The sequence below is a fragment of the Chrysochloris asiatica genome, unplaced genomic scaffold, assembly GCF_000296735.1.
Source record: "Chrysochloris asiatica unplaced genomic scaffold, ChrAsi1.0 scaffold00043, whole genome shotgun sequence".
Lineage (NCBI taxonomy): Eukaryota > Metazoa > Chordata > Mammalia > Afrosoricida > Chrysochloridae > Chrysochloris > Chrysochloris asiatica.
Window position 1 is genome coordinate 14,030,324 of NW_006408561.1, and position 27,880 is coordinate 14,058,203.

General features: G+C 37.6%; 1 protein-coding gene across 1 annotated transcript in view; it reads right to left on the bottom strand.

The window, feature by feature from the left end:
• Window positions 1–27,880, bottom strand: part of WDR49 (WD repeat domain 49) — a 259,423-nt gene that overhangs the window by 184,134 nt on the left and 47,409 nt on the right. Inside the window, exons 2-4 of the mRNA XM_006861854.1 lie at window positions 18,853–19,293; window positions 3,214–3,390; window positions 1,509–1,683 (exon numbers count right to left, since the gene is read on the bottom strand). Coding sequence (XP_006861916.1) covers window positions 1,509–1,683; window positions 3,214–3,390; window positions 18,853–19,293 — 793 coding nt within the window. The remainder of the gene's footprint in view (window positions 1–1,508; window positions 1,684–3,213; window positions 3,391–18,852; window positions 19,294–27,880) is intronic.

Sequence of the window (27,880 nt, forward strand, 5' to 3'; positions counted from 1 at the left end):
TAACGTAGGGAGAAAAGGCTCCCACCTCCAGGAAAAATGTGTGATCAAAAGGCCCAAAAGCAGAAGCAATATAAAAGCAGAGAAAAGAACCTCCACTTTGAAACAAAAATAAAACTGTGGCCAGCTGTCCAGTCGCCTTGCTACATAGGCAGTGTGTGTGCATCGTAGAAGCCTCCAATAGTGGGTAGGGGTGTCCACTCACTCAGGCCCCTCCTCTAGTCACTACCATAGAGGTGTGCAGATAGATACTGAGAAGTTCATGGGAAAAAGATTGTTTACTATTTTTGTCTCTTAAGGTCAGTTAAGTATCTGCGTGTGCACAGCATAATTCTTGAAATAGTTGCATCCTTTTGTGTTGGGGTTTTACAGAAGTTCATATGGTTTGTCTGTCAGGCCAAACCTGCTTTCATTCTTGCTGGGTTGGCAGGGGTTAATGGTTCTGCACAAATTAAGTTTACAGCTGGGACCCACAAGCAGAATTCAAAAGCAGCAACCAAAGAATTTGCCCTTGGACCGAGGGGGCTCTTTCTCGCTGTGCTGTGGTAAAGCTGTGGTCTTAAGGCTGGACTAATTTGGGGGTGCACATCCACCCTCCTGAAGGCTTCCAGGCTGGGCAAAGAAGACACGATAGGGAAGAGGAGGGAAAAAAAAGTGTAGAATCCCCCCACACCTCCTTTTGCAAATGTCACTGTGCAGCTTTTAGCACCGGTTCCCTGTGCCTGTCTGGCTGTAGCCCCAAGCCCTCTGACCTCTGCCCAGGCAAGATGGCCACAGAGGGAGTCTTGTTTCTTGACCGAATTCTAAATCACAATATTTTCTTTTATACCATGATTTTTACACTGACGGTTGTGGGAAACTGACACCCTGACCCTTATGCTAGATCTAGAGCTCTGGTGCAGTTTCGTCAGAGAGAGCCATGTCTCTGGGTTTTCAGGCCTCCCCCATGGAGCCTGTCCTACCTTACTCTGCTCTGCTGCTGCCAAACCGGAAGTCCCTAGATGTTGTTTTGTAAGGTAATTCTATCACACAGAGAACTATCTCTTAAGTACTCTGGATTAAAGACATTCATTCATTATGCAAAATAAATTTTTAAATAAAAAAAATAAGAATAACCTCTTTTGAAGGAAATTAAACTAATATACTTCACATGAGAACGTTAAGAAAACTAAGGAATAATTCTGGGGGTTCTTGCTAAATGCTTTCATTAAATAATTCTGAAAGTAACTGATGAGATCAGTATCATAGTTGGTCGCCATTATATAGATTCTGTGTCAATCTTCTCCCATCTCTTGGGATTTCTTAAGTGTGTAGTTCACCTGAGTCAACTGGATGAAGCATCAATTACAGGAAGAAAAAGAATCCCCACCAGCGCTCAGGGATAACAGAGTCAAAGCCAAAACCTCCAGAGAACCAATTAATATCAGTTTCTAGACTTACATTTTGATCAAAGACTATAAGGTACAAGTCAAAAGGGACATTTTTCATTCATTATTGTTCAGATTCTGTACCTTGCCTGACCCAATCTCCTTGATGAAGTGTGTGCTCTAATGTAAAGCAACATTTGTGATCTCCAGAGAGCAGGTCTCCCCAGTGAATGGTCATGGTGCCATCTTCATCCTCATGGGCAGTAGCAGGCCGCTCAAACAAGGATATCAAGGCTGTTGTGAAAGAAATTGCTTGAACCTGTGAGAGAGATAACATTAAAAGAAAAACATACTTTGGCAACATAATTGTTGCAAGAATGTTCTTTGTTGTTTAAGATTAATAAAGAATAGACATTGACTTAATAAGAATATCTTCTGTATTACTTTTAATATGCAGGCTACCATGTCACTGCTGTTGAATGGATTCCAATGACAGAGTAGAACTGCTCCCTAGCATTTCCAAGGTTGTAAATATTTACAGGAGCAGAAAGTCTCATCTTTCTCCTGTGGAGTTGAATTTGAATTCAAACTCCTGTGGAGTGGATTTGAATTGCCAAGCTTATGGTCCACAGTCCAATGCTTAGCCCGTTATTCACCAGAGCTCCTAAAAATGCAGGAAGTTACATTAAAAGACAGAAAATGCTACAAGGTTGGTAAAACAATTATCAAGGGTAAGTACTGAACTGCAAAACACAAGGTCCACAGTTCAAGTACGCTAGCCACTCTGCAGAAGAAAGACAAGGGGCCTTCTGCTCCCGTGAAGATTTAAAATCTCAGAAACTCTACACAGGGCAGCTATCTGATTCAGAACCAACTCTATAACAGCAAGATGCATTTGTGACTTAAAACTGTAAGAATGAAAAGTTTTCACAATTATGAAAGGAAAGTGTTCAAATTAGACTACTTTGGAAGTCAAAGATGAATTCTAGTGTTACTCAGTAAGTAATAGTTTTCCAGAAGTCTGTGTGAAATTTGAGAGGAAGACAAATCATTGTATCCAATGTCAAGGTTTCAGTGCTGACCTCCCTAATGCATTTATCCCTTTGTTTCATGATATAGGACATGATCATTCTGTGGAAGGCTGGTATAGAATGAGTCTACAGATTTATGAATGAAAGTCAGACCAATTAATCTGAAAGAGCCATGAATGAGAAATTTAGATATTTATTATGTAATTATTTAATATTGTAATCTACAATATTAAGTATCCTGTGGTAAAAAATTGCTGGCATTTTCTTTCTAAACAAAAAACTAAGACTATACATATACAAGGAGTCCTGGTGTGGTGCTATCGGATAAGTACTGGACTGCTAACAGTAAGGTTAGTAGTTCAAACACACTAGCCAATCACTGGAATCCCTATGTTGTTGTTAAGTACCATGGAGTCAGTTCCGACTCATAGTGACCCTGCACAAGGTTTCTGAGGCTGCAAACCTTTACGGGAGCAGAACGCCTCATCTTTCTCTCACTGAACAGCTGGTAGTTTCGAACTACTGACCTTGAGGTTAGCAGCCCGATTCATAACCACTATGCTATACAAGGTCGCTATGAGTCGAAACAGACTTGACACTTAACAAGATACATATATAAGAAAACTACAATGAGAATTGTTTTTTATAATCAAAGAATCTGTGACCCAATCTGTCTTTTCCATGCCCAACATGCAGGATTTTATCATTTATAGTGTAGTCCAATTAGGAGGCTGCAATGATTGCATTTCCATTTCTATTTTGAGCTTAAGTCTGATGATTAAAGTCATAGTGTCCAATCTTGTCCTTTTCTCACTTACCTTTCCAGTTATGTCTCCAAAGGTAAGAAGTGATTCATTGGCATCAAGAGGGTTATACCAATAATCCATGCAAAATGGCGTTGCTTTCAGGCCTTGAAGTTTGTATTGACAAGGAAATTCTTCTTTGGACAGCAGATCATAGAAACAAATCTCTTTACTGGTAAACGCCACTGCTATCTAAAGTAGCAGAGGAGAAAATTGGAAAGCATTTATGATTAACTTAGTGTAATCAGTATGCAAAGTAGATGTACAAATCTTACCACAAACTCAAACTTACTGGTAGGCTTAGCTTTCTCTAGGCCACATACACACAAAAAGCAGGTTATGGTGACCAACACAATGTTGTTGTTGTTGTTGTTGTTGTTAAGTGCCATCAAGTCGTTTCTGACTCATAGCAATCTTGTATATATAGGGCTTCTGAGGAAGCTGGTGAGCTTGAAAACAGACCTTTCAATTCACACCGACTTTGCAGTCCAATGCATTAACCCGCACAACACAGGGCATGAAATAATGAAACAGTACTGTCCAAAGCTCTTTTTTTCTTTTCTCTGAAAGCTTCTAACAATATCACAGAAGTGTAACACAGTGGTACAAATGTGCTTTATTTTAACTTTGGACTGTAGCCAAGAAGAAATGTTTCCCATTAAAAGCATTTGAATATGTTTTCATTCCTAGCACCACTCCAAACACCCATCAGACTTCTCCATTCATGGGAGACTAGAAGGCAAATCTTAAAGGAAAGACAAACACACAGAACTACACCATGCACAATCAGACCAAGAACTTTACAAAGTATGTTCAAGCAAGCAGAGGCTGTCACAGAAATAAACTAATAAACACTCTGTATGTAGCTTTCCTAAATACACAAATCTAGTCTTGGTGTGGCACTGTGGGTTAATGCGCCAGAATGCAAAGCCATTTGAACTGCAAGGTCGACAGTTCAAGCTCACCAGCTGCTCCTCAGAAACTCTATACAGGGTTGCTATGGGTCAAATTGACTCAACAGCACTTAACAACAACAACAAGCTATACAAAAAAGAAGAAATTATTTCACAACATAAAATTCATTTTTGAAAAAAATACCTTGCACAAACTTAATGAACATGGCAAAAATATTTGATGCACATCTAATCATTAGAGGGTAATTATCTAGAGATATAAAAACAGAAACAGTAAAACATTCAAATAATAAATGGACACTCTAAAACAGAAAAAAATTCCTATTAAAAATAGAAAAAGTAAAGCATTCAAATAGTAAATGGTCAAAGAACATGAAAGGCAATTCACAGAAAATATAAATAGCCAACTACTATGAAAAATGTGACTTAATGTAGTAAGTGGTGAAAAAATGCATATTAGCATAATTATGACGTTTCATAATAGCAAAAAATTTAACATTGACAATATTAAATGTTAATAAAATTTGAAGACTCTACCTTTTTGGAATCCTATTTGTATATTTCTCAAGATTAAAAAAAATGCTTGTACTTTGACCTAGTAATAATTCTGTGCCTAGAAATTCTAAGTATGACCATATATGTTAGATTAGGCAAGAGATTAATGTTGACCATAAAATGAAAATGGAAGCACCTAATGTGTTGTTGTTATGTGCCGTGGAGTTGGTTCTGACACATAGCGACCCTGCACAGGGTTTCTGAGGCTGTCAATCTTTATGGGAGCAGAAAGCCTCATCTTTCTCCCACTGAACAGCTGGTAGTTTCCAGCTGCCGACTGTGAGAATATGTTAGTATACCAGAAAATGATTAAATAAGAAGAATTACTTTATATAAACTACATTTAAATTTCACAAAATAAAGGCTAAAAGTAATGAAAAAATATATACATATGTTGTTGTTAGGAGTCCTGGTGTGGCTCTGTGGGTTAATGCACTGGACTGCAAAATCAGTTTGACCCTCAAAGTCTCCAGGTTCAAGCTCACCAGTCACTCCTCAGAAACCAGATACAGCTTCGTTATGGGTTGGAACTGACTTGACTCATAGTTCTGACTCATAGAAACCCTCTATAGGGTTTATAAGGAGCAGCAGGTGGATTTCAACAGCCAATCTTGCAGTTAACAATCCAGTGCTGATCCTAACAGTGCCACACCAGGACTCCATATAGGAGGATGAGTCAAAAATTATAGACACTCCAGTTATATTAAAATACCTGTCCATGTCCATGACTGATGACAACACTGAATGTGCATGTGAAATGATGCTGTTGAATAGATGAGTGACAATGCATTATGTGGCAAATCAGCCATGGCTTTGCCTATTAAATAATCTATGACAGACTTGGGTTTCAAAAAGTTTGTGCCAGATGGGTACTGAAACTCACAGAAGAGAATAAACAGAAGCATCTGGACATCTGCAAAGAAAATTTGGACCAATACTCAAAGCACGGTGAAGGTTTCTTTTAAAAAAAACTGTAACTGGTGATGAGACATGGATTCATTACTACCAGCCTGAGAGTAAGCTGAAGAGTATGAAATGGAAACATCTTCAGTCTCTTTGGGTCAGAACTGACTCAACAGCACTTAACAACAACAACAACAACAAGCAATTACATTGCCATTGTTTGTTAAGTGCTGTCAAGTCATCTATGAACCATAGTGACCCTTTATTGGGTTTCCAAGGAGTGGCTGGTGGTTTTAAACTGCCAACCTTGCTGTTCAAACTGACCTTGTGGTCCAGAGCCTCATCCTACAGGCAATTACATTAGCAAACAATAAATCAATCAAAAGGAAAGCCAATAACTCCTAAAGACAAAGATAATTTATTTCAAATATTCTACATTATTTTAAATGTTCTGTATTCAACAAAAAAATATGTGTAAGGCATGCAAAAACACTGGAAATGGCCCCGATACTAGGGGTGGAAGAATGGGTTTAGTGATGCACTCAATGCAAACTCTCTCTGAGCAAGCAAAGACATTGGATTTATTACACAGAGACTTTAACTCAGCTATTATAAGAAAGTTCAAAGACTTGGCAGAAATCATGTTTAAAGACCATCATTTGTCTGATAGTTTGTCATACTGCGGTGGCTTGCATGTTGCTATGATGCTGGAAGCTATGTCACCAGTAACTGAAATAACAGCAAGTTCACCCAGGGTGGACAGGGTTCAGCTGAGCTTCCAGACTACATAAAATAGGCTACATAGAAGGAGAGGCAGACTAGTTCTGAATACGTAACTATCGAAAATCTTATGAATAAGAGTGGGATATTGTCAGATATAATGCAAGAAGAAGAAAACTTTAAGAATTTGTTGCTGTTGTTGTTGTTACATGCCATCAAGATGGTACTGACTCATAGCGACCTTATGCACAGCAGAATGAAACACTGCAAGATCCTGGGCCATAGCACCAGAATATTGTCATATATAGTGACAGATGATGAGCGCCTCAGGTTGGAAGGTACTTAAAATATGACTGAGAAAGAGCTGCCTCATCAAAGCACAGTTGACTGTGATGATGGGAATGGTGTAACATTTTGGAGAGCTTCTTTTGCAATGTGGCAGAAATCAAAATGAAGAGAAACAGCTGCAAGCATCCATTAATAATCAGAACATGGAATGTATGAAGCATGGATCTAAGAACATTGGAAATTGTCAAAAATGACAGGAAACACATAAAGATTGATATCCTAGACATCAATTAACTGGAATGTACTGATGTTGGCCATCCTGATTCTGAAAATCATATAGTTTATTACAGCAAGAACTACAAATTGAAAAGGAATGGCATCACATTTACCATCAAAAAGAGCATTTCAAGATCTATCTTATAGTACAATGCTCTCTGTGATAGGATAATATCCAAATGCTTACAAGGAAAACCAGTTAATACCACTATTATTCAAATTTACACATCAGCCACTAAAGCCAGTCCACCACTTGTCTATCAGTTTGTCATACACTGTGGTGGCTTACGTGTTACTGTGATGTTGGAAGCTATACCACCAGTATTTGAAATACTAGCAGGGCACAACCATGGTGGACAGTTTCAGCTGAGCTTCTTGACTTAGACAGACTAAGAAGAAGGAGAGGTGAGCTACTTATGAATGTTTAATCACTGAAAACCTTATGAATAGAAGTGGAACACTGTCAACACCAGAACATTAAATACAGAAACCTTATAAAGAGCACCAGAATATTATCAGATACAATATCAAAAAGATGAGCCCCTCAGGTTGGAAGGCACTCAAAATACAACTGGGAAAGAGTGCCTCCTCAAAGCACAGTGTGCAATATCGTATTATGTGCAAGCAAAATTTTGCTAAAGGGATTTCATAAAACAGCACATTGGCAGGAAACTGTCAGAGGCTCAAGCTGTATTCAGACAAAGATGTAGAACAAGGGATATCATTGCAGACCTCAGATGGATCTTGCTTAAAGCAGAGAATACCAGAAAGATGTTTACCTGTGCTTTACTGACTATGGAAAGACTTCTGACTGAGTAGATCATGTCAAGCTATTGTATGAGAATGAGTGTTCAGGAATATTTAATTGTGCTCATGAGGAACCTGCACATAGACCAAGAGGTAGTTGTTAGAACAGAAAAAAGGAACACTGAATGGTTTAAAATTAGGAAAGGTGTGCGCCAGGATTGTATTCCTTCACCATATTGATTCAATCTGTACATTTAGCAAATAATAAGAGAAGATGGATTATATGAAGAAGAATGTGGCATCTGGATGGAAGGAAGACTCATCAACAACTTACAATATGCAGATGATACAACCTTTCTTGTTAAGATGGAGAAGAGAACTTAAAATTCTTACTGATAAAAATCAAATACCACAGCCTTCAGTATGAGTTGTACATACCTCAATATAAAGAAAACAAAAATCCTCATCTACAGACCAATAAATAGCATAAGGATAAATGGAGAAAATATTGGAGTTGTCAGACTTCATTTTGCTTGAATCCACTATCAACACTCTTGGAAGCAGCAGTCAAGAAATCAAACTCCATATTGCATTAGGCAAATGTGCTTCACAAGACCTCCCTAAAGTGTTGAAGAGCAAAGATGTAGCCTGAGAACTAATGTGTATCTGACCTAAGCCATGGTATTTTCAATAGTTACATATGCATGTGAAAACTGAACAATGAATAAGGAAGACTGTAGAAGAATTGAAGTCTTTGAGTTACTGTATTGGAGAAGAACATTAAAAGAATGCTAGAAAACAGACATATATGTATTGGAAGAAATACAGTCACAATGCTCTTTAGACGCCAGAATGACGAAACTTCATCTCTCATACCTCAGACATATTATCAGAAGGTACCAGTCCCTATTAAAGGACATCATACTTGGTAAAGTGGAGGGTCAGCGAAAAACAGAAAGCCCCTAACAAGATGGATTGGCACAGCAGCAGCAGCAGTAGTCTCAAGCGTAACAATAATTGTGTGGATGTTGCAGGACCAGACAGTGTTTCATTCTGTTGTACGTAGGGTCACTAAGAATTGCAATCGACTGAATGGCACCTCACAGAACAAGGTCTAAGGAAATAAGTAAAGCATATATACAATGTCTCAGTAAAGAGAACAAATCAATAAAAATGTAGGAATTGTATATTTTTTAATCTGCTAATCGCTATCTTCTAATTCAAGTTTAAGCCCATTTGTATTTAATGTTATTATCGATAATGTAGGATTTACCATTTATCTAACAATAAAGTTCCAAATATATGAAGCAAAACTGAAAGAATTGAAGCAAGAAATACACAATTGAACAATGATAGGAACTTCAACAGGCCTTCTTCAATAATGAATAGAAAACCTAGGTTGAAGATTAACAAGGAAAGGGAAGTTGAAATAACACTAACAAATCTAGCTATGACAGACATCTATAGAACACTCTGTTCAAGAATAACAGAACGCATAGTCTTCAAAAATGCATATAAAAGCATTACTCATAATAGATCACATGTCAGGTTTTAAAACAAATTTCAATAAATCTAGAAGGACTTAATTAAATCATTGTAATTGCTTCATAAATTGATAGCTATTAACAAAATATATTTAATAGATTATCCTATTTGTTAAATAAGTAATTTACTCCTTATGCTCTCTGAACACAATGGAAGGAAATTAGAAATCAGTAACAGAGGGAAATGTAGGAAATTCACAGAGAATTTAACAGAGTCCTGATGTGGTGCTGTAGGATAAGCACTTGACCACAAGGTCAGCAGTTCAAACTCACTAGCCACTCCTCACAAACCCAACACAGGGTCACTATGAGTTGGAACCGACTTGACGGCACTTAAGGACAACAATAATACACTCCTTAAGTAACCAGTAGCGTAGTGGTTACAAATCGGGCTGTGAACCGCAAGGTCAGCAGTTTGAAACTACCAGCTGTTTCACGGAGAAAGATGAGGCTTTCTGCTCCTGTAAAGATTTACAGCCTCGGAAACCCTGTACAGGGTCGCTATGAGTCAGAACCGACTCCACGGAACACAACAACAACAACAACAACAAGTAACCAGTGCATCAAAGAAGAAATAGCAAGTATAATTAACAAATATATTAAGATAAATGGAAACAAAACAAGCAAACATACCAAATACCACCAGCAAAGCAAATACAGCAACTTAAATAAAAAAGAATCATGTATCATGACCAATATCTCTATTCATAGATAACATTGTCTTGTATATAGAGAATACTGTTGACTATGCAAAAACTAATAAGTTCATTAAGTGAGGTGCAAGCAGATGATTATAAAAGATGATTATACAAATTTTTTTTAAAGTAATAATAATCATCTAAAATCAATTGTTGAATCAGTTCTGACTCATAGTGATCCTATGCACAACAGAATGAAACTCTGCCTGATCCTTTACCTTTCTCACAACTGTTTTTATGTTTGAGCACATTGTGGCTGCCACTGTGTCGATCCATCTTGGTGAGGGCCCTCTTCGTTTTCGATGACCCTCCACTTTTCCAAACATGACGTCTTCCTCCAGGGATTGGTTCCTCCTGACAATATGCCCAAGTACGAGAGAGTATGCCTTAGAATACTTGTAAGGAACATTCTGACTGTGCTGCTTCCAAGACAGATTTGTTTCCTCTAGCAGTCCATGGTACTTCCAATATTCTTCTCCAACACCATAATTCAAATTAATCGACCCTTCAATGCTCTTCCTTATTCATTGTCCAATTTTCACATGTATATGAGACTACTGAAAATACCATGACTTGGGTCAGGCACACCTCGGTCCTCAGACTGATATATTTGCTCTTGAACACTTTAAAGAGGTCCTTTGTAGTATATTTGCCTAATGAATGTATCATTTGACTTCTTGACTGCTGCTTTCATGAACATTGATTGTAGCTCTATGCAAAGTGAAGTCTTTGACAACTTCAATCTTTTTTCCATTTATCATGATGTTATCTATGAATCCAGTTTTGAGAATTTTTATTTTACATTGAGGGGCAATACATATTGAAGGCTGTAGTCTTTGATCTTCATCAGGAAGTATATCTAGTCATCTACACTTTCAGCAAGCACATTGATGCTTGTGAATGAGTCTTCCTCCAATCTTGATGCCATGTTCTTCTTTGTATAATGCAGCTTCTCAGATTATTTACTCATCATACAGATTGAATAAGTATGGTGAAAGGATACAACCCGGGCACACACCTTTCCTGATTTTAAACCATTCAGTACCCCCTTGTTCTGTTCTAACAACTGCCTCTATGCACAGGTGCCTTATGAGCACAATTAATTTTTCTGGAATATCCGTTCTTCATAATGCTATCCACAGCTTGTCATGGTCCACACAGTTGAAAGCCATTTCATAGTCAATAAAATATAAGTAAACATCCTTATGGTATTGTCTGCTTTCAAGCAAGATGCATCTGATATCAGCAATGATATTCCTAGTTCCATGTACTCTTCTGAATCAGTTTGCATTTCTGGCGATTCCCTGTTGATATATTGCTATAATCATTTTTTAATTATCTTCAGCAAAATTAGCATCAAGAATGACAAAAATTGTGAAGTTGGCCCAGGACTGGGCAGTGTTTCATTCTGTTGTGCATAGGGTCACTATGAGTCAGTGCCAACTCTATGGCACCTAATAACAACAACAATAATAATAATGCTATTGTTTGAGGATTTCCCCATTCTGTTTGGTCACCTTTCTTTGGAATGTACACAAATATGTATCTCTTCCAATAATCAATTGACCAGGTAGTTGACTTCCAAAGTTCTTGGCATAGACAAGTGTGTACCTTCAGCGCTATATCAGTTTGTTGAACCATTTCAATTTGTATTCCATGAATTCCTGGAGCCTTGTTTTTTTCCAGTGCCTTCAGTGCAGTCTGGATTTCTTCCTTAACATCAGTTCTTGATCATATGCTACCTCTTGAAATGTACAGTGACTCTGTGTATTCCTTCCATTTTCTTTTTATAGAATCTATCAATATTTCAAGTCAAGACTTGAATTTTTTCTTCATTTCTTTCAGTTTGAGAAATGCTGAGCATGTTCTTACCTTTTAGTTTTCCAAATCCAGATCTTTGCCCATTTCATTTTAATACTTGACTTTGTCTTCTTGAGCTGTCCTCTGAAATTTTCTGTTCAGATTTTTCACTTGCTCATTTCTTCAAGTTATTTTAGCTTCTTTATATTCAAAAGCAAGTTTCAGAAACTCTTCTGATATCCATTGTTGTATTTTCTTTCTTTCCTGTATTTTTAATGACCTTTGCTTTTTTACTCTATGACTTTTTTAATGTCATTCCACAGCTCTTCTTAACTTTGGTCATTATTGTCTAATGCATAAGATCTGTTCTTGACATGGTTTCTAAATTCAGGTGAGATAAACTCAGGGTCATATTTTGGCTCTGAGGGACTTGTTTAAAATTCAGCCTGCAGTTGCATATGTGAAATGGAAAGTCTGTTCTATAGTCATTACCTGGCCTTATGGTGGCTGATGATTTGGAGTTTTCTCATTGTCTCTTCCAACAAATGTAGTTAAATTTATTCTTGTGTATTCCATCTGTAGGTATTCAGGTGCATAATCGCCTTTATGTTGTTTAAAAAGGTATTTGCAATGAATAAGTAATTGCTTGCTCTTCAAAATTCTATCATTTGATCTCCAGCATTGAATCTGTCACAAAAGCTGTCAGTTAGATTTGGCGGATATATACCTCTATAAAGAGGAGCCCTCGTGTTGTGGTGGATTGCATCTTGGGCTGCTAACTGCAAAATCAGAAGTTCAAATCCACCAGTTGCTCCACCGGAGAAAGATGAGACTTTTTGCTCAAGTAAAGGTTTACAGAAACCTATTCAGGTTTGCTGTGAGTTCGAACCAACAAAAGGCACACAACTACCACCACCTCTATAAAGATACTTGTGGGGGGGGAGAAGAAAGGCAGCATTCTTTAAAATTCTAGACTGAGTAAAACCATTGGAACAACTAAAACTTAGTCCTAGCCCTGGAAAGAAGAAACAGAGAGCACAACACAAACATCACATGATATTAACAGCATGATGACTATGCTTTTTCTTAATTTTGATGATAATTATCTTTTTATCCATTCAAGTTAAACATAGTTCTTGTTGTTGTTAAATGCCGTCCAGTTGGTTCCAACCCCTAGCCATGCTATATAGGGTTTCCGAGGAGCAGCTGATGAGCTTGAACTGCTGACCTTGCAGTTGAAACTGACTTTGTAGTCCAGTGCATTAACCCACACCACTACACCAGGACTCCTAAGCATTAGCACTAAATTATTAGCAAGGAGATACTGGAAATATTAACTGGCATTGTGGAGGCATTCAGATGCACAGATTCTGAACAAACTGCATTGGTTAACAAATCCTAGCATCACCGGTTATATCCTGTGTGATCCAGGGCAAATTATTCAACTTATCCTTGTTCAGTCTCCTCACTCTAAAAAACAAATAATATCTACTTCATGGTGATATTTAGAAGATTATTAGAATAGTATGTGTCATATAGGAAGCTAATAATAATCATTACTATTTATGGTACCAGGCATTAAAACATAGTATTTCACACTAAAAAGAAGTTGGTTTGATGGAGAAATGGCAGATCCTAGGTCTAGCATAGGAAATAGATAAGATGATCCTAGGGCATCTTGACAAACCAGAAAGCAAGGAAGCTTTTACAGAATGTTAGGACTATGTCAAAAAGACTAAAAGCTGACTTGAGTTACTACTTCCCACTGTTCAAAGATGAGGCAATTTGGAGGATGGGTTAACAGCTCAGTGGACTGAAACAAATGTGTCTACATTCATGAGTCTGTAGTGATAACAAAAACAATAATAGAGAGCCTGGAGCAAGATGTCACAGTAAGCAGATGCACTGAGCCTATGTCTGCAACAAAGACATGGGATATCAAGTAAAATAGAAACAGATGATAATCCTGGAGCACTGAGTATCAGAGAATAGGACAGAGAAGTGGACTGGACTAAGTGCCAATTAGAATAGGAAGCTGAACAGGAACAGGGAGAGAGAAGAAAAATGGACAGACTGAGCACTTGCATAGAGTGGTGCAACCATCTTGAGACCTTTAAAGCAGTTGTTGATACAGCAGCCAGAGGGTACAGGATGTGGCTGCAGATTGGTAGTAAAGAGGTGGGTCGTTCTCTTGTTCTTATGCACTCCTGGTATCCAGGGCCATAGGTAGCCCCTGCTCTTGCCAACTCAGTAGCCAGGTACAGCATCCTGCACAATCTCTGCTCTGCCGGGAGGCACAGGAACCACCCTGAACTATGCTACATAAACAGAGAACTGACTGCATTCACACTTCTGGTCTCTACCACATCTAGCAGGAGACAAGTGGTAAGTACCTGAGAATACATCAATATGCACTCATCAACTAAATATAAATGTTACGTGCCATCAAGTCAGTTCCAACTCATAGTGACTCTATGTACGGTTTCTGAGGATTGACTGGAGGAGTTTGAACCACTGACCTTGTAGTTCAAACTGACCTTACCGTTCAGTGCTTTATCCTACAACACCACATCAGGATTCCACAATATCTCAGAGAAAACAGACAATTTAAGCTTACAAAAAGAAACAAGACAGAGTGCCTCAAACAAGTGACCAAAATACAGAGTCAGAAAATGTAACGCCAGAAATAGAGTCGGAACTACCCAATAAAAAACTTAATAGAATGGTAATTGGGCAAAACTTCAACAAATTGAGTGAAAGATCAAAAAACTACAGATGAACGCAAGGGAAACATAGTCAAAACTATAGAAACAACTGGTAAACATGGGAGCTATACAAAATCAGCAACTAGAAAGCCAGAAAATTAACACTAAAACTTGACAAATAGATAATACATTCAAAGGGCAAAAAACTGAATGGAATCAATGGAAAGCTGAATTACTGAACTTGAAGGAAAACCTCTCAATAATCATCTGCTAGAAGAACAGTCAGAAAAAAGAACAACAACAACAAAATCAGAAGCCTAAAGTTTATGTGGAGCACTATGAAGAGGAATAATTTGCATGTGATCAAAATTCTAGAACAGGAAAGGACAAAAATTTAAAAAACCACAGAGAATATTGTCCAAGAGTTGTTGGCAAAAAGCTTCCCTAACATCTTAAAGATGAGAAGAAGATTGCATGAACTCCAAACAGGACAGACACCAAAAGAAAAGCACCAAGATACATTATCATCAAACTTTTCAAAACCAAAGACATGAAAAAAATCCTGAGAGCAGCTCAGGAATAATGAAAAGTTACCTACAAAGAAGAATTAATAACACTAAGTACTGGTCTCTCAGCAGAAACCATGCAGGCAAGAAGACAACGGAATGACATACAAAAAACTCTGAAAAAACAAATTTTCAGTCAAGAATCATATAGCCAGCAAAACTGTCCATCAAATACAACGGTAAAATTTGGTCATTTTCAGACAAACAGAAGCTAAAAGCATGTGTAAAAAAAACAAACTAATCTTACCAAAACTACTTTTAGACAGATAAACAATAACAGCAGACTACAACCTGAAACTAACATACATGATTCAACCCAGATATATGCAAAGTAAAACAGACATATAAGACTGAAATTAGGATAAGTACTGAAATGCTAACCATCAGCCACTCCTCGGAAACCCTATACAGGGTCTCTATGAGTTGGATTCGAAGGCACTTAACAACAACGTAAGACTGAAAGAGAGAACCAGAGATACAGTTTTAACAGCAACAAATAAATAACCATAAAGTAAAAAGAGAGAATAATCCAGTAAAAGAATTTCCAAATGAAGAGGAAATCAAATACATTTCAATAAATAAACAGTAGTTGTTGTTGTTAAATGTTCTCAAGTCAGTTCCCATGCATAGCGACGTTGTATAAAGTTTCTAAGGAGTAGCTGGTGGGTTTGAACCACCCTTGCAGTTCAAATCAGCTTTACGGTCCAGTGCTTACCCTATATCACCACACCAGGACTCCTACATAAACAAATAAAAATAACATAACTGTAATCTTAAAAACTAAACCAAGCCTTACTCCTAAACCTAATCTGACCCTCACCCCAATATTAACTCTAGTCCTAAGCATAACCCTAACAATAAACAAATTTCTAGGCTTAGCCAAGACCTAGCCATAATACAAGCCCTAACCTTCACTCTTTACTCCTACACCCCCCACCAAGTAAATGATAATAATACTCACCATTCATCTTTAAAGGATATTAGTTAACCAGTTTGTTCTTTACAAGAAAATGATAAATAAAAGTATTTGGTATACATCTTTCCCTTATTGTATAATTTGTATCTAAAGGAGAATTAATTATTTTAGAAGGGAACATTTCTTTTTATAGAGTGAATGCATCTTATTAAGTTGTTGTTGTTGTTAGGTGCCATAATGTCAGTACCATCTCATAGCTACCTTATGCACAACAGAACGAAACACTGCCTAGTCCTGGGCCAACTACACAATTGTCACCACGCTTGAGCCCACTGATGCTGCCATTTTGTCAATCCATCTCATTGGGGGTCTTCCTCTTTTTCTCTGACTCGCCACTAATTTAAAAACTACAATGCCATCAACTTGCAACCCAGAATGAATTAATGAATGTAGGAATACCCAGCTCAAAAAAATGAAAATCAACCATGTGTTCCTGATTTCCTAATTGAAGAATACATAACTCCTTATTCAAAAGAAATAGAAAAGAAAACCTGAATCTGGTTAAATATTGATACTAGACTAGCATTTATTGTCTGATATAATACCAGATGATGAGCCCCTCAGGTTGGAAGACACTCAGCATAAGGATGGGAAGGAGCTGCCTTCCAAAAATAGAGTTGATCTTAATTAAGTGGATGCAGTAAAGCTTTTGGGAGCTTCATTTGCTTATGTGGCTCGATTAAAAATGACAAGAACCAGCCATAAACATCCATTAATAATCAGAGCATGGAATGCATGAAGAGGATTGAAAGGAGGGCGTGGAATGAGGAATATCAGTGCTGATGTCAAATAGATCTTGACTGAGAGTGGAAAATACCAGAGAGCTCTTTACTTGTGTTTTGTTGACTATGCAAACATGTGGATTATAACAAATTATGGAGAACACTACAAAGACTGGGAATTCCAAAACAGAATTAATTATGCTCATGTGGAGCCTGTACAAAGAACAGGAGAAATTCCTTCGAACAAACCGAGATACTGCGTAGTTTAAAATCAAGGAAGCTATGCATCATCGTTACCCTTTCACCATATTTATTCAATCTGTATGCTGATAATAATCCAAGAAGCTGTACAATATTAAGAAGAACTTGGCATCAGGATTAGGAGAAGACTTAATTAATAAGCTGAAAGCAAAGACTTGAAACACTGATGAAGATCAAAGATTACATCCTTCAGTATGGATTTCTTATTACATAAAGAAAACAAAAATCCTTACAAATAGACCAATAAACAACATCATCATAAAGAGAAAAAAGATTGGAGTTGTTAAGAATTTCATTTTACTCAGATCTGCAATCAATGCCCATGGAAGGAGCAGTCAAGAAATTAAGCAACACATTGCATCTGGCAAATCTGCTGCAAAAGTTCTCTTCAAAGTGTAAAAAAAGTAAAGATGTCTCTTAGTAGACTAACGTGCACCTGACCCAAGCCATGGTTCTTTTAGTCACTTCATATGCATGTAAAAGCTGGTTAATGAATTTGGAAGACCAACGATTTGATGCCTTTGAATGATGGGTCTGGTGAAAAATATTGAATATGTCACGAACAGCCAGAATAATGAACAAAACTGTCTTGGAAGAAGTATAGCCAGAATGATCCTTACTTGGAAGCGAGGATGTTGATATGTCATCCTATGTACTTTTGACATGTTATCAGGAGAAGAACACCATGCTTGGTAAAATAGTGGGTCAGAGAAAAAGAAGACCTTCAACAAGGGCTAATATAGTGGATGCAACAACAGGCTTCAACATAGTAAAGATTATGAGGATGGAATAGGACTGGACAGTGTTTCATTCTGTTGTATATAGGAGAGCTATGAGCTGGAACCAACTCAACAGTATCTAACAACAGCAACCATTTATCCAAATACAGGGAACAGATGAGCATATTAAACAAGCCCATGTACAACAATGTGTAAAATTCAGACTATGTGAAACTCAACAGGACAAACACTCAGGTTCTTTAAGAGTAGTATCATAGCAAAACAAAATGCAATAATACTTACCCTGCAGAATGAAAGAGATGTATCAACCATTCGTGATGCTGATCCAAACTATTTAAAACTCAAAAGACCATCACAAAAATATAAACATGGTTTTATATGTGATGATATGAAGGAATTGTTGCTATTTCCAAAGTGTAATAGTGGTATTATGGTTATGGTAAAAGTAGAGACAAATTTTTAGTAATACTGAAATATTTATAGGTGAGTTTGATGTTTTGGAATTTAAGAGAATGAAACACTGTCCTTTTCTCATAGTTGTTGTTAATGCTTGGACCCATTGTTGAGGTATAGATGAAACAAGTTTGCCATGAATTGAAAATGATTAAATAAATTTTGGATCCATCACACCATTTTAATATTATTCTTTCTGCTTTTGTATGTGTTTGAACATTTTTCCTGTAAAGATTTGCCATCTGCCTAATATGAAATTTTAATAATATGGATACTTAAACTGTGACCTTTTATCAAAAATTATTTTCCTTTCAATATATTACCTCTCTCATAGGTATAGTTATATGAAATATCTTTGAACTGAGGGGGGCCTTGCCTACTAGAATTTAGAAGCTGATTAATTCAGTGATCGAAATCAGATAAGCAGTCCCCGTAATTGCATCTAACTGTGCCATGTACTATAATAGCTTCTCAGCTCTGCATATGGATCCATGATCCTGCTGCAAATTACAGAGTTGTAAAGGTCATATCCACTAGTAATGCAGCATGACCACATTTGAGACAGAGCCAAGAATCTGAGTCATTATCAGCAGAGTTATTTAAAGACACCCAAGGGAGCAGCTTGAATAATGACTTTGTATACACTCCTGGGTCAGACAAGAAGCACTAGAAGACTGATGCTGTGCTATTCCTGCTAGTGCTAAACTTGTGTATTGATTAGGAACCTTGCCCCACCATCTTATCCCTTTTTACAAGCAATAAATGTATTTTTAAAAGACTTTGTACCTTGTTTACATTTTCCAGAGAAACCATACTTGTCACCCACAGGTGTTTGAGTTTAGTGACATCTGAAGTGATGGGATGTAGTTTTTGCAGCTTTAAATTTTCTCCCCAGATACCTAATAAACCTTCTTTACTAATAGTCAAGTAACGACTTGAACTTTTTAAGAAAATTATTTTTTGAATTGTGTCCTTGTGTTTCACTGGGAGGAATTCAAGTGTCTTCCACTGGGGAACCACAGTTGCCTTTGCTTGTTCATCTTTTTCATAGAGTGCTAACAGCATGAATGAGGTCAGCATGTCCCAGTTAATGAAGCCATCTCGGGCCACATCCACTTTGTCAAAGAGCTCCTGATAGTCTTTCTTCGTACCCCAACCAATAATCTCTTTCATCCGCTGCACAAATTGTTCTCTGGACATAGAGATGGTTTGTCTTGGCTCTGGAGACTTCAAACAAGAATAAAAAAATTTTTAAAAATCAGACAACAATAAAAGTATCACATGCACAGTAGCATTGGGCTATTCTCAATGGTGGTATTAGTTGGCAATTTTTTTCAATATGCAGTGAAAAAATGTCTTTTATTCTTTGTCAGCATTATATTTATGTGAACTGAGGGAGGGAGCCAAGAAAATTGACAGAATTAGGTGCCAACATCCTCAATTTTTGTCACTAGTAAATAAAGTAATTCTCAAGTTAAGGCATGAAATTTATTCTTTCAAAACTGCAGAGATGCCCAAACTAGCACCCAAAAATCATGTCCTGGTGGTTATGGAAAGCAGAATAATGCACACACCCACTCCAAAGAGGTATACGTTCTAATTTCCAGAACCTGTGAATATTATAGTTAATATGACAAAACGTGATGAAATTAAGGATGGAGATTATTCTGGATTATCAAATGGGCCCAATGGAATCATAGAAGTCCTCACAAAGGAAAGAGAGACATAGGAAAATCAGAATCAGAGAAGATCTGAAAATAGAAGCATAAGTAAATGCAATGCACTTAATGACCCATAGATCTAGGGCTGAGTGCTTTCCAACTGAGACTTATGGTGCAGAGACTTGTCCTTGGACATTTATCAGCAGTGCTAAAACTGTTTTTATAACATTGCCCGAAGCAAGGCAGAGGCCAGGGGCTGCTCAGCTGAGAGGCTGAGGACCAGAGTTGGGTGTATCTGCAGGCACAGCTGAGAAGAGGCTACCCTGACCAGTGAACTGTATCCTCAATAATTCAAATCCTGAATTGAAATGTGTAACTACCTTAATAAGCCCCACAGTCAGGAATATGGTGTGTGAGTTTGTGTGGCCATTGCAATGAATTACTGAACCCAACCGAGAAGTAGAGAATGGTGTGATAGTGATGGCTGACGTGAGAATTGGTAAAAAGTTTAGAGGGTGGAGGTGTGTCTGACCTCAGCCACAAAGGAATCTGCTTCAGCTGATGCTGAGTTTGATTCTCCTTACTTGTGAAGTAAGAGGAGGTCAAACACCACCCTATGCCATTTCTTACAATTGCTAATAGCATATTTTCTTAGAGTAATTTTTAAAATCAACTACAAAGAGTTGTCTGCACATTCATAATGCCAATATTTACTGGCAGAAGACAAACCAAAACAATTTATGGAATTTAAGCAAAAAGTTCAATTACTATCAGGATACACTTGGTAGTTTCATTACTGATTTTTTACTCATAATCTTTTCTGGGTAAGTATGAGGACAATGCCACATTTTTGGCTGAACTGTCTGTTTAAATTTTAAAGTTTTTTTTGCATTGACTTAAAAATCTAAACTAACTTCAGGAAGCATTGTGTTTTGATCAATATGTGGTTTATATTTATTCATTTTATTACATGTCAGCATGAGTGAATTAGTTAAATGTAAAATTGTAGTGCATGATTTTGTATATATATTTAAAAGTACAAATACATTAACTTTTATCACACAATGAATTCCAATATTATCATTGGCTCCATTTGCCCTAGAATTAACTCATTCACTCCATCTCACTATACATATTGCACACTGAGGTAGGGAGATTGTGTGGTAGTGTAGACAGGACTGCTAGACACATCCTGTTATTTCATCTCCAAATAGAAGTCATAAAATCTAACTTTGGGGGTTATTCTCATAATAAATTAATAAATTGGTGTGTATACTGCTGTTGTTGAAGTCGGTCCAGTACTTTATGTTACAGTGCCACACCAGGACTCTCAATGCCTATAGCACATAGGATAATTTGATGTGTGTGGAGCTGTAGGATAAGCACCAGACCACAAGATCAGACTGAACCGCAGTGGGTGATTCAAACACACTATCTGCTTCTCGGAAACTCTGTACAGGATTGTTATAAGTCAGAACTGACTCAATGGCACTTAACAACAACAACACATTTATACTCATACTGGAGAACGGTTCATTCCATGCTAAAAGGTTTAAGACTGCAAGTACTATAAATTGAGTCATTATACAGACAATAACTGTTCTCTGAGGATTTAGCTAACTTAATTTGGGGGGGAGAGACTTTAGAGGTATATGTAATTATTAATTTTACCAAAATTTACCTATCAGGATTGAATAGCTGCTAATTACATGGTTGGAAGATGCTTTTTTAGAGGGGTCAAATACATATATATATATATATATGACAACAGGATTATCTGAGGTTTTTCAGCTTTTAAAACCATTATCGTAATATTAGCAGATGCTAGTTTTCAGCTTAAAATGTGATGGCAATGTACACACTAATGTGCTCCTCATCAGAGGCACAAATAGAAAACTGCCTTAAGTAAACATTTACCTGTTCTTAAAACAAGACAATTTCATGTGTAACATGCTGGTATGTTACCAGTGTGAACAATGTGGTTTCCATCTTGTCCTGAGCCACTTTATTGCTACTCAGAGAATACTGAGCAAGAGGTCTCCAACCTGGACTTCTTGGCAAAAGTTAAATCCACAAAAAGGAAGCTATGCAGAATGTGTCCTGTGGTTGTTTAAATGATTATATATTCCTGAGTGTTTTTGCATACACCCCACTCCCACTCACGCCCCCAAAAAACAACAGAGTGAATATAAGCAAATTCTGTTGAATGATGATGCACAAAGGAGATTGTAATCATTGCAATAAGAATAATGAGTGTAAAACTGATATTCATCCCCATAAACTAATCACTCAATTCACAATAAAAACTTTAAAAAAAAAAGGGGGGGGGGGTGAGAAATTTAATTCTTTAATCTAAACATGAATTTGCATATGATATTTCAGTTGTTACAAATCCTGAGTCTGGAATATTTATTATTAAATAACAGAACAATTTACCCCAAAATTATATTTGGATATATATTTTTTTCTATTTTATTATTTTATATTATAAATATATTTCAACGGATTTATAATTTCACAGTTATATACCATAATTAATATTAATCCATTTAAAATTTAATATTTATACCCAAATTTATGACATAATACTTCATGATCTTAGTCAAATCATAAGATTTCTCATGGTTTGTGTGAACCTATATAAGATCATTTGTGTAAAAGGACATCTTTACATCAAATGACTCTATTCAAACATTGTACATTAAGCACTCAGCTGCTAACCAAAAGGTTAGCAACTCAAACCCAACAAATGGCTCTACAGGAGAACAGACCTTAACATCTGTTTTCATTAAGATTGCAGCCTAAGAAGCCCTATGGAGAAGTTTTGTTCTATTATCACATGGGGTCACTATCAGTGAAAACTCAACTTGGCAACACCTAACAACTATGCTGCTGTTGCTAAGTACCATGGAGTCGGTTCCGACTCATAGTGACCCTGCACAGGGTTTCTGAGTCTATAAGTCTTTATGGGAGCAGAATGCCTCATCTTTCTCCCATGGAGCGGATGGTAGTTTCGAACTGCCGACCTTGAGGTTAGCAGCACGATTCATAACCACTATGCTACCAGAGCTCCTTATACTAAGCATTAATTATTTTGCTTAAGACACATTTGTGTCCACATGAAGTATATATTTAGTTAAAAAAAACTATTGTTGCTGCTGTTGTTGTTGTGAACTGCTGTCAAATCGGCTCTGACCCATAGCAAGCCTACATAGGGTTTCCAGGGAGTGACTGGTGAGCTTGAACCACCGACCTTGAGGCTCAAACTGATTTTTCAGTCTGGCACATTAACCCACAGCACCATACAAGACTCCAAGAAAATATTTAGAAAATTTTATTTCATTAAAACATACTGAATGTAGTAGTTAATTCTCAACTTTTTAATTGAAAAGTTTAATCACAACTGTTTCTTCCCAGCCGAGAGTTTGTTCTAATTTGAATGAAGGTCTTCCAAATAAAAACTAGTGAATACCATTTATAAAGATACATCCTTCTACTCCTAATAGTCATTCATTTCAGGAGGTAGCATGAGAACAAGAACCAATGGTACCAAAGGAATTAGTCTAACCTGCACAAAAGACACTGGTGCAAAACAAAACTCCAGGGAGTCACAGAATGCCAAATGAAATGTTTCAAACAAACAGATGCAATGCTGGAAACACTCACTCATCAAAAACAGATGCGTCTGGAGGGGATTATAATCATTGTAATGAAACAAAACGATAGGATGAGTGTAAAGCTGATGTTCTCCCATGTAAACTATCACTCAATTCACAATAAAAACTAAAAAAAAAGCTGCATTAAAACATCAAAAAGAATAGAAGGAATAGAAGATGGCAGACTAGGCAGAAAGTCTATACAGACTCTCTATAACAAAGATAAGGGAAACCAAATGAAACAGATATAGATGATAGTCCTAGAATCCTGAGATGCAGATGAAAGGATAGCGAATTGGATTGAAATCTTACTAGGATAAAAAGCTGGACACATAAAAAAGGAGACAGACTGCTGACCTGTGAAGGCCAACCACCCATGGCACAGCTGGCCATCTTAGGCTTCTGTGAATGGTTTGAGACTAGAAAGCATATTATCATTACAAAAACATACCAGTGACTCAAAGGGATAAAGGTGCAATTTTTTTTCTTGTTCCCTACACTCCCCTGGTGACCAGAGGCTAGGCAGCCCCCACCCGCATATACCCCCAGCAAAGCTTCCATTCTCCCAGCTGTTGGAACCACACAAAGATGAACAGCACAGTGGTAAACTCTGTCAAAGGAGTGGGAAGAAATCTGTACCAATTCCAGTGCCTGAGTTCAGGTGATGCCTGCTCAAAACCTGCAGAATCAAGCCTGGCCATTCCTGGACTAGCTGTCACTAAGAGAAGCAGTCAAACTGAAATGTGAGGTTAAAAAAAAATGGAGGCAGGTGACCTGTATTGGCTGACTGGGTGATGCATGGTTATCGTTAGCTTTCGTGAGCAGCTTTGGATGCAGAGGGCATTTGGTGGTGCAGAGAAAGGTATAAATTTTTTCTTGTACCCCACATTACCCTGGTGAACAGAGGCATGACCAACCCTCACCTGAATATACTCCCAGTGAAACTCCTGCTTTCTGGGCTGTGGGGGCCACATCTAAATAGGCTGGGAGATAGTAGCACAACCCAGTACCTGGAATCAGGTGAGGCATGCTTCAGATATGAACTGGTTCTAGCCATCCCTGATCTAGTAGAACTTCTAACCAACAGCTGCCCTTTAGGATGGAAATACCGTGATTCCCACCTGCTTTGGGGTCTGCACAAACTCCTTCTGGATATGGTCCCCTAAACAGTGAACACTTAGCCCTATAGGAACTGCATCTAGAGTCAGAGCACCACTGTCTCATTTCATGCCCACTCACCATGCGAGGTCTTTGATTGGCAGGTTTGTTGTTTTTGTTAAGTGCCAATGAGTCGGTTCCAATACATACGGACTCTGTATAGGGACTGCTGATTGGCAGGAGACTCCAGAATTTCTCCTCGCTGGGTCTGGCACCTGCCCTGATTTTTCTCTTTCATTGTTTTTGTTTATTTATTCTTTCTTCTCCTCTTCCTCACTTTATCTACCCTTGCTTTTTATTCTTTATATCTCCACTTTTACCTCTTTTTTTTTTTCTGATTCTCTTTCCCAACTGCTGCTGCTTCTTTATTTTATACACTTGATTTTTCTTTCCTCTCTGATATCTTTCCCTTTTACACACCCTCTCCCTAATTGTGTTTAGTTCTTTTTCTTTCTTCTCTTATTTTTCTCTCTCGTGCTTTTTTCTTCTATCCCTCTTTTCTCTTTAGGGTTTTGTAATTTTTGTTAGCTGCTGCCTACTTTTTTTCTCCTTCTTTTTCTATTATTTTATTTTTTCACTATGTTTGTTTTCCTTCTCTCTTGTGTGTATGTTTTGTCTTCTTGTCTCACCCAATAAGTGGCAGAAACTGTGTCCAGACTAGCCACAACCATGCCCTCTACAACTCCACCCACTGAACAAGAGCCAATACTAGCTTCTATATACCTGATCAATAACAAACCCAAACAACACTAAACCACACAAATGGTGAACAGAGGATGGTGCATAGGCTACCATCACCTAATCACAGTCACCAAAGGGCAGTTGGTGAGTGCCTAAGAATACATCAATGTACAATCAAACTGATACAAATATAACACCCCTACAATGTCTCATAATCAACATACAATTTCTGTTCACATGAAGAAAAAAGACATAGTGGCTCATATAAGTGACCAAAAGGCAAAGCTAGACAGTTTCTGAGGGGAAAAAAGTACTGGAACTACCTGAAAAAGAAATCAAGAGAATTGTATTTGTTGTTATTTTAAGTACCGTGGAGTTGGTTCTGACTCATAGTGACCCTGCACAGGGTTTCCGAGGCTGTAAATATTTATGGGAGCAGAAAGCCTCATCTTTTTCCCATGGAATGGCTGGTAGTTTTAAACTGCTTCCCATAGTTAGCAGCCCGATTCTGGTAGCTAAGCTACCAGAGAATTATATTTACTTACCTCCAAAATATTTATGAAAGACCCTCAGTAGCATAATGAATTGCAAGCTGGGCTGCTAACTGCAAGGTCAGTAGCTCAAATCTACCAATAGCTCCAAGAGATAATGACGAGGCTTTCTCCTCCCATAAAGGAGTTACAGCCTTGGGAAACATATACAAGTTCTCTCTGAGTCAGAAACAACTCAGTGGCACACAACCACCATCAGCACCAAATGACTTACAGGTGGAAGAAAACAAGGAAGAATTCAGGAAAACACTATAAGAATAAACAACAACAAAAAAAAAAAGATAAAAGGATGGAGACAATAGAAAACCTGCAAATATAAATGCAAAACATTAATACTAGGATTTCAGAAATGAACAATACATTTAAAGGGAAAAGGAGCATATTTGAATCAATGGAAGCACAAATTAGTGAGCTTGAATATAAAGTTCTCAATACTACTAAGATAGAAGACCAATCAGAAAACAAAGAATGAAAAAATCTGAAGAAAGTCTAAGGTTCATATGGGACACCATGAAGAAGAAGAATTTATGGGTAATGAATTTCAGAAAAGGAAAAGATCAATGAAAACACAAAAAGATAGTCGAAGAGCTGTTGGAAGAAAATTTCATGAAATATAAGACAATAAGCATTCAAGAAGCTGAACAAATCTCAAACAGGAAATTAACAGAAAATCATCAAGACAAATCATAATCAATCTCTCCAAAATCAAAGACAAGGAAAGAATCCTGAGAGCAGCTCAGGAAAAATGAAGTTACATACAAAGGAGAACCAGTAAGATTAAGCTTTCAGAGAACAAACAAGATGGCGGATCGGGTGGAAGTGCAGTAAAGGAGCTCCACCAACAACAACACAGAATACCCAACCAAGCTGGCTCAGGGGATGGTCCCAGAACTCTGAACCACATATAAAGGATTATTTAGAAGGTTGGAAGGCTCACAGCTGGGGGAATTTGTGGCAGAAGCAAGAAATCTATAGCTCTCTAGTCCGGGACGCTAGACTGCTACAGGAGCCACCATCTTGGGTGAGACCACATGGGGGAAGGATCAGAGCAGCCACAGATGCCTGGCAGAACCACAGAGATAAAGGTGTGGACATTCTTTTCTTTTAGTCTGTTCATTCATTGGTCCCTTGTTATCTGCGTACTTCCATTCTGGTGACTATTGGGGTTCCTGAGCTAGTGGGCACCCAGCCACACCCTCAGAGGGTTCTACTACGCATGCACACAGATCTCCTCGAAATTTAAAGAGAAAGTTTCCAATTAAAACCAAACGGCCAACAGCCGGCCCTGAACTGTTTCCAACTAGAAAAAAGGCCTGAATGGGGATTGTGGAGTGGGACAAGCAAACAAAAGAGGAAATACTCCAAAAATTTAATCCTAAGTTATGTCAAAATGACCAACAGTGGTATCTTGAAACTTCTCAGGAAGAAGAGTGAAAAGGGAAGCCCATTTTCTGATCACATCTACCTGGAGGCATTCAGAAAGCATAAAAAATACCAAAATACATACCCATCTAAGTATTAAGTCCACAGATAACCCCTGAAGATGCCCAAAAAACAGAAGCAGATGACCATATCTGCACATGTCCAGAAACGAGATAAAGTGACTGAAGCAAATGAGCTGGAAGTAGACCTACACTCCATACCAGAAGATGGGCAGGCCTTGGAAATGCCTGAGAAGGAATTCCTAAAAATGGTTATAAAAGGTATAAAAAAAACTGAAAAATAAGGAAGAAGTCAGGAAAGTGCTATAGGAACAATCAAGTAAGATAGATAGAGCACTGGAAACAACTGAAAACCTATAGAAAGATGTCCAAACGATTAATAATAGAATATCAGAAATGGACAATACATTGAAAGGGCAAAGGAATAGAATTGAAGAAACAGAAGCTAGAACTAGTGAGCTAGAAGACAAATCTCTCAACACTACTAAGATAGAACAAATACAAAAAAGGGTAAAAAAATCCAAGAAGGCCTAAGATTCATAAGAATTATTGGCATTCCAGAACAGGAACAATCACACAAGCCTACAGAGGAGATAGTTGAAGAGCTGGAAGAAAATTTTCCTAACAACATGAAAAGTGAAAAGATAAGCATTCAAGAAGCTCAA